Genomic DNA, 8222 nt, shown 5'->3' on the forward strand with positions numbered 1-8222 from the left:
TGTCCCTCTATCTCTGTCCCCCCCTTAAAAAAAAAAAAAAAGAAAACATGCTGGGGCCAGATGGTGAGGCCATGGGGAAAGGGAAATGGGACCTCTTCCTCTACTTGGTGCCAGCAATAGGTGAGGAGAGTGGCCTCACGGGAGGAAGAAGGTCTGGGGAGGAGCAACTGACATGTGCTCCACTGGTCAAGAAAGACAGAGAGGAGCCCTGGCCAGAGAGCTGAGTCGGTTAAGAGTGTGGTCCTGGAGCAGAGGTTGCCAGTTTGATCCCTGGTCAGGGCACATACAGAAACAGATTGATATTCCTGTCTTTCTTTCTCTCTCCTGTCCTCTCGCACTAAAATCAGTACAAAGACATAAAAAGGCCAGAGAGGAGCTTTGCCCATGTAGCATCTGGACTTTTGTCTGCTTAGGCCAGCCCCTGGGGCACCTGTATACTGCCCAAAGCAAACCCTGGCCCTCCCTGCTCAACACCAAGTGGGTATCACCTTTTTCATATGATGAATACATAAAGCAAGTGGACCAGATGAGGGGAGAAGAGCTGATCTGGGCTCAGGGCACACACTTCAGGCTCCTGGGAACCCCTTCCTCACTGTTTTTCACATCTGGTCAGCCATGAGGTCACCAAGGGTGACGCTCATCCACCTCCCACTCCCCTCTGCCCACCATGACCTCAGGGAGCCCTAACCCCCATTAGGACCCATCCCTTCTCGGACTGCCCTGACTTAGCCTGGTTTCAAGGCCTTCCCAGGTCTAGGCCTCCCAGACAACTCACTCTGCCCTGTTTGCCTCACCTGCTGGAGCACCTTTATCTGCAGAGGCCTGGGAGGAGCCTGCCCAGCAAACCTGATCTGCTGTATATATCATTTGTGTTGAGAGGTAGTTTGTCACCTCAGGGAACCTTTGGAAAGGTTGCAGATTCTTTCCTTTTACCAAGACCTGTGATCAAGACCCCAACTGTTCTGTGACACTGACTCACCTTCCCTCCGGTTAAAATGAATCCTCTGAGTTCCCAGCCCTTGCAAGGGTTTCAGGTCACATTCGATAACATTGATTACAGACATGGGTTGAAGGGATGGCCTGGGTGCAAATTTCAGTGACACCTCGACCTTGGGCAAGTCTCTGCCCATTTTCTCATCTGTGCAACACAGATAATCCCAAGATCACCTCACAGGCCTGTTGGGATCATAATACATGTACAGTGGTCACTGGTGCCTGCCACGGCTAGGGAGTCAAACGTTCACTGTTACTGTGTTGTGAATGACTGGACGGTCTCCAACCATACTAAGAACTCATCCTCTGTGCTTCCTGCCTGGAATGTTCTTGTCTGCTAGCAGATTCCTACCTCCTCTTGGAAGTCTCTTAACTCCTGATCTCCCACCACTGAGCTTTGTTCCCTGGTCTGCAACCTACTGTCCATGCACACATGTCCCCATTACAACCCTGAGGAACCGGGGCTGAGATGTCTGCCCCAAGGGGCAGATCAGACGCCTGGCTTGCTCCTTGCCTCAAACATCACTCAACACTCAGAAAGAGGCCTTTGGACACCCAAGCTGAAAGAATCAACAAGACACATTTGGAGAACATGGCCATCTGTACTTGAACATGTTCCACCTACCACACTGCAGGCCTCCTGGACAGAGCCTGTGACTCATTCCCAGGTCTCCAGCATCACGTCTGCAGCTGAGCACCTGGGCACCAACAGGTTTCCTTCCACATTGTTAAAACTGAGTTTAAGGAAGCCCAGAGAAGTGTCTTCTTCACCAGGCAGAGCTGAAACCTGGGTGCTTATAGTCCAGGGAAGGATAGAGCCAGGAGACAGCAGTGGACCTGGAGACCTATGGGGCACACACCTGAGAACACAGCAGGGCTCAGGAAAGGTTACCTAATGTGGCCGGGCAGCAGGGTGATGCAAAGAACCTTGGCAAACCCTGCTTTGTGGGGTGACCTGGGACAGATCGTATCATGTCTCAGAGCTTCAGTTTCCCTCCGACAGAGAAAGGTAACGAGAAAACTGACAAGGCTGTTCTGAGGACTCAGTGGGTAAGAGGCCACAGTGGATCCTGGCACCCAGTAGGTGCCAGAATGGCTTGCCAGGGGGTGGTCCCTCTTTTCCCTAGAGGTGCTCACACTTGCTGTTGCAATCAAACTCTTTTGCTGTTGCTCTCAGCTATGTCACAGGAAGGCCGTGTCCAACTGCAACAGCCCACTCATTTCGCTGGCCCCCAGTGCTGCCTGGCACAGCTGCAGTGTGTCCTCAAGTGCCAGTGGTTGGGATGTCTCAATGATGGCAATGGTCTCCCCAAGCTCAGTGCACATGATAGTTTGCTGAGGATGGGAGGGCGGGGGCGGGGCAGGCGGTGGTGATCTGGGCTGCAGTGTTATCGTCCGTGCTCGGGCATGAACCCGCTGATGCAGGCGCAGGCCTGCCATGGCGCGGAACCAGCGGCCACATGTCCCGCAGTAGTAGGGGCTCTTGTAGAGACTGGTGATGGGGAGGCGGGGTGCGCGAGCAAAAGCCACAGGCCGCAGGTGCAGTCTTCGGTGCTGCTGCAGGTTGGAGCTCTGCGTGAAGCGCTTGCCACAGTCCAGGCACTGATAGGGGCGCACACCTGTGTGGGTCAGTTGGTGGCGGCTGAGATTGGCCAGAGAAGCAAAAGTCTTGCCACAGGAGTGGCACTGGAAGGGCCTCTCGCCTGTATGTGTCCGTAGGTGGTTGTGAACATGGACCAGCTTCTTGAAGCCCTTGCCGCAGACCCCGCAGCAGTGTCGCCGCTCAGGGGGCCCGTGGACTGTGCGCCGGTGCCGGGAAAGGCGGGAGGCTGAGGCAAAGGACTTGGAACACTGTGGGCAGGGTAGCTGGGCAGGCAGGGTAGGGGGTGTTGGTGGGGGTCTGGGCTCAGCTGGAGGACGGGAGGCTGCTGCAGTGGTGGGGGGCACCCCGCTCTTGCCTGCATGGGTGCGCCTGTGGTAGAGAAACTTGGTCATGTTGCTAAATGTCTTGCCACAGCGGCAGCGGTGCAATGGGTTGGCAGTGTGAGCTCGCCGGTGAGCCACCAATGTGAGTTCTGTGCTGAAGCCACGGCCGCAGTCCACACAGAGGTAGCGGGCTTCCCCACGGTGCAGCCGTAGGTGCTGCTCCAGTGAGGCTGCTTTCTTGAAGACCTTGAAGCATATGGTGCACTCATGTGTGCCACCAACATGAGCCCTCCCATGAGCCAGCAGCCGGTTTGCTGAGCTGAAGCTGCGTTGGCACTGGCTGCAGCAGAAGGGGTGGGTTGTTGATGCTGGGCCACGGGATGCCTGCCGGTGTTGCTGGCGTGCCCCTGCTGAAGTCCAGTGTTGAGGACAGTCTCCACAGCTCTGGGCCTGGTTGGCCGTGGACTTCTCACCTCCTATAGCATCATCACCAATCTCTGCTGCTAAAGCTTCCTCTTCCTCCTCTGTCTCATCATCATCTTCATCTTCTTCGTCTTCCTCTAGCCCATTGCATTCCTCTTTCTCTAGGGAGTCGAAGTGGGCACCTTGATGCTCCAAGAACTCCTCAGGGGTGGCACAGAGTGTACAGCACTCTGGACACTCGTAAGGTTCCATCTTGACTCCAGCTGGAGCAGAGGGTGGAGGTGGTGGTGCTGGAGGTGGTGGGAGTGGCGGCACTGGTGGTCCGGCTGCTGCAGTAGAAAGATGCTGGGCCTTCCGATGTGCCACCCACAGCTCAGGTGAGGGGAACAGCTCCTGGCAGTCCCCACACTGGTACTGTATCTGGCTTGCAGACTCCCGGAGGTGGGCATCCTGGTGAGCCAGGAGCTCATCACGAGAGAGGATGAGCTGGTTGCACTCACCACACTGGAAGGGTCCATCCTCAGCACCTGGCATCAGCTCTGGCTCCAGACCAGCATCCTGGATGGTCAGTGCCCCCTCGGTGACAGTGGGCACGTGCTGCTCCTGGTGCGAGATGACTTCCTCTAGTGTGTTGTAGAGGCTGCCACACTCAGAGCACATGAACTGATGGTGCTGGAAAAAGAGGGATGAGGCAAGGGCCTCCCCAGGTTTCATTTCAGTCACCTCTGTTGATATCTCTGTCATCTCCCCAAACACTGGTATCGACATTTCTACTGCCCCTGGTGACATTTGTGTTGGCATCTCGGCCATCTCAGTGACCTCAGCCACCATCTCTGCCATTGTAGGGGAGGCTGTGCCTGGAGAAAGATGAGAGCTGGTGAGACACCAGGAATCAAAGGAGAGGAGGATGTCTCAGCAGTTCCCTTGCCCATCCTATCACTCACTAGCCTCTGTTAGCCACCAAGTCTAAATCCAGTGTTTACGTTTCAGTCTTCAATGAGCCCACGACTCTGAAGCTAAAACATGTCTCATGGTGGCCAGCTATCTGCAGGAAAAAGACAGCCCTCCTCACCCTGAGGGCCAGTTGTATCCTTTCTGTGAACATGTCTTTTCCAGCCTCGGTCTTTGCCTGTGCAGTTCCCTCTGTGCAACACCTTTCCTCCTTCTACATGGAGACACAGAGATGTAGCAAGACAAAGAGATTAAGAGCCTAGGGCCTTGCCTGACCAGTACGTGGCACAGTGGATAGAGTGTTGGACTGGGATGCAGAGGACCCAGGTTCTAAACCCCGAGGTCACCGGCTTGAGCGCGGGCTCACCAGCTTGAGCTCAGGGTCTCTGACTTGAGCTGGGATCATAGACATGGCCCCATGGTCACTGACTGAAGCCCAAAGGTCACTGGCTTGAAGTCCAAGGTTGTTGGCTTGAGGAAGCAGTTACTCACTCTGCTGTACCCGCCCTCTCACCCCAGTCAAGGCACATAGGAGAAAGCAATCAATGAACAACTAAGGTGCCACAATGTAGACTTGATGCTTCTCACCTTTCTCCTTTTCTGTCTGTCTCTATCTGTCCCTCTCTGTCGCAAAAAAAAAAAAAAAAAAAAAAAGGCCTATGGCTGGGAACAAGACTGTTCTTGGCTTGAATCTGAGCTTCGTCACTCACTTCCTCTCTCTGAGACTGTTTTCTCACTTGGGAAATGGGGTTAAAAGTAGTACTGACTACAAAGTTCCTGGTACTTGATAAAGGCTAGACAGAACCACTTACAGTTATCCAGAGATGTTTTTAGACCCTAGGTCTTGATGCTGCTATTCCTTCTGCCAAGAAAGTTCTCTTTGTCTAGCAAACTCCTTAGGATTTCCTTTGTGAAGCCTTTTCTGACAACTTGTCTACAGCCTGAGGCTGATGGCTAATCCCCTCCTCCTCGGGGTTCCTATGTTACACAGTGTCACCTCTATCACAGAAATTATGAACCTGGGATAAATTTTTTATGCTCCTCACTGGCTTGTAGGCAGAACAACTCTGATTCATTAGAGTGATTGTTGTCACCAACAAAACCACTGCAAGGGAAAGGATTTTTTTTTTCTTTTTATAAAGATTTTTATTGATTTAAGAGAGGAGAGAAAGAGGGAGAGAAGTAGTTGTTTCTCATATGTGTCTTGACCAGGCAAGCCCAGGACTTCGAACCAGCGAACTCAGCATTCTAGGCTGACGCTTTATCCACTGCACCACCACAGGTCAGGCAAGGGGCAGAGATTTTAACTACTGAACTTTCTCTATGTGCCCCATTTTCCCTTCTAGATGTGTGAGCTAGATCCAACCCAGGTCCTTTCACACAGCAAGGGCCCTGGGGCCCTTCAGCAAATGACCCCAATGACCCCCCCACACAACCCTGCAAGCATAGTAGTTAATTTTCCAAATTCAATTTTCACCTTCTCCATCTCTTCTTTAACTCGTTTGTTAGTGCCAGAAGGCAGGTGGAATTCAGTTTCCAACCTGGCACATAAAAGTTGTTCATATTAAGCTCCCAGAGGGCAGGGATTTTAGTGTGCTCATAACTGATAAACAGTATTTGCAGTGCCAAGAACAACACTTAGCACACAACAGGCACTGAGTAGGTATTTAGTGAATGAATAATGCTCCCTCCAAGAAGTGAGACCCTGCCCTGGCCAGATAGCTTGGTTGGTTAGAGCACTGTCCTGACGCACAAAGGTTGCCAGTTTGATCCCCAGTCAGGGCACATACAAAAGCATATCGATGTTCCTGTCTCTCCTCTCTCCCTTCCTCTCTCTCTTTAAAATCAATACAATAAACATTAAAAAATAAAAAGAAGCCTGACCTGTGGTGGCGCAATGGATAAAGTGTCGACCTGGGAACGCTGAGATCGCCGGTTCAAAACCCTGGGCTTGCCTGGCCAAGGCACATATGAGAGTTGATGCTTTATGCTCCTCTCCCTTCTCTCTCTCTCTCTCTCTCTCTGTATCTCTCTCTCTAAAAAAACTGAGTAAAGTTAAAAATAAAATAAAAAAAAAAATAAAAAGAAGAAGAGTTTAATTGTCTCTGTGCACATTCCACCTCTCCCACCAGATCGACTCTCCTATTAAGCTGTGAACTCCCACAATAACAGCCCAGCACAGAGCTCTGCTTTCAGTTGGTGCCCAATAAATGCTCCTTGAGTAAATAATTCATTAAAAGCCTAGGCACGGCCTGACCTGTGGTGGCGCAGTGGATAAAGCGTTGACCTGGAAATGCTGAGGTCGCCAGTTCAAAACCTTGGGCTTGCCTGGTCAAGGCACATATGGGAGTTGATGCTTCCAGCTCCTCCCCCCCTTCTCTCTCTCTGTCTCTCCCTCTCCTCTCTAAAAAAAAAAAAAAAAAAAAAGCCTAGGCACTAAACTTTCCTTAACTCTCACTAATTTTAAGTTGCCAGAGCGGTGTACACAATAGCCATTCAATAAAGGATCGTCCTCTGTAGTCAACCACTTTAAATCTTCCTTGCTTACAGCCCCACTCCAAACAGAACTCTAGGACAAGGCCCAGTACCTGGTGTAAAGCTTACATAAAGTAGGCACCCAGTAAATGTCCTAGAAGGTAGCCCGAGAGACTAACATTCAGACTTTCCTCGTTTACATTCCCCCTTCCCAGTCTTGGATCATTAACTCTTGGCAGAAGGATTGGGGGCTTTCTATGCAGTAGATCTACAAGTCCTTCCAGGAAAAAACCCACCAACGACCTGGGAATTCAACTTTCCCGCTGCATATCCACACAACCCTTTTCTCTGACCAGACATTATCAACCCCGCAACTTAAGAGCTCCCTGCAAGGGGTGGAGGAACGGCGGGCTCAAGCGTAGGTTCCTGCACATCGCGGGGGCTCAATCAATGCTCCAGGGCACACACGATAGAGCGTTTTCCTGCCACCCCGCGCCGCTCCCGCCATAGCACAGGCCCCAAAGCTCTTCGACCCCCGGTGTCCCTTCGTCCTCCCTCCAATCTCGCCGTTCGTCCAGCGCTCTCTTTGCCCGCTCACCCCCCGGAGCCCCTCACCAGTCTCTTTCGCTTCCCTGCAGCCCCCGCGGCTCTTGACACAGACGCTCAGCTCCAGGAGTGCGGCACCCCTCACTATCCACACCTCCCATTGGGCGGTGCCCTTACCCGTGACGGCCAATCAGAGCTGGCAGCGTAATGTACGCGGCCTTGAGCCTGCGTGTTGAAGCTCAGGCGGGGCTCCGCGAGTTTCTCCACGCACACAACTGAGTCCTGTGTGCTGGGCTCCGGGCTCCAAGAAACGCGTGCGCAGTTCTCTCGGCCGACTTTCTGCCAAGTCTGAAAGTGGAGAGAAGTGAGCACCACTGGAAAGCGAGAGCCCACGGAGTGAACTAAGCAGCGGGAGACCTAAATAGAGGTGTCATTTTTCATTTTATAGCTGAAGAGTCTAAGCATCTCTGGAGAGCACAGCTTTCGAGCAAGACTTCTTGGAGTACTACCCCTCACTGGGCCTCACGTTTACTCCTGTGTGAAATGGGCTTGAGTCATAAAAGGTTGTTGAGGGGACTGGATGAAATCACATAAAATGTGAAAACAAAATTTTTATTTTTATGTGAAAATACATAAAAATGCTCAACACAGGGCCTGATAACACCGAGGGTGCTCACTATAACCCATTTAACACGCATGTACAGGTACTCCTTCTCAGTTGACTTTCCCTTCCCTCCCACTCTTTGGTTGATTTAATGATATTCACTCATTGGGCACCAACGTGCTTTTGACCCAGAACTGGATTTCAATAGGTTACAGCTGCCGTTAGAGAGAGGAAGGGTCATTGCTGCAATACAAGCAGAACCAGCGCTGGCTGAGCCAGTGCCAGGCAGGACCTAGGTCTCCTG

General features: G+C 52.1%; 1 protein-coding gene across 2 annotated transcripts; it reads right to left on the reverse strand.

Moving 5' to 3' along the window:
- Window positions 1-1586: 1586 nt before the first annotated feature.
- ZNF526 (zinc finger protein 526) lies at window positions 1587-7476 on the reverse strand. Of its 2 annotated transcripts, none has more exons than XM_066373618.1 (2): window positions 7384-7476; window positions 1587-4199 (listed from the first exon to the last, which is right to left on the reverse strand). In XM_066373618.1, exon 2 carries the CDS (start codon window positions 4180-4182, stop codon window positions 2176-2178), a length of 2007 nt encoding a protein of 668 aa, XP_066229715.1. In that variant the 5' UTR covers window positions 4183-4199; window positions 7384-7476; the 3' UTR covers window positions 1587-2175. The 2 variants fall into 2 exon arrangements, with proteins under 2 accessions (XP_066229715.1, XP_066229716.1); XM_066373619.1 differs by lacking the exon at window positions 7384-7476 and adding an exon at window positions 6178-6299.
- Window positions 7477-8222: the final 746 nt, after the last annotated feature.

Source organism: Saccopteryx leptura, chromosome 3 (assembly GCF_036850995.1).
Source record: "Saccopteryx leptura isolate mSacLep1 chromosome 3, mSacLep1_pri_phased_curated, whole genome shotgun sequence".
NCBI classification, from domain to species: domain Eukaryota; kingdom Metazoa; phylum Chordata; class Mammalia; order Chiroptera; family Emballonuridae; genus Saccopteryx; species Saccopteryx leptura.

What these genes read in the sequence shown, in the direction of transcription:
- ZNF526 (XM_066373618.1), bottom strand. Translation starts at nt 4,182, where the DNA reads ATGGCAGAGATGGTGGCTGAGGTCACTGAGATGGCCGAGATGCCAACA.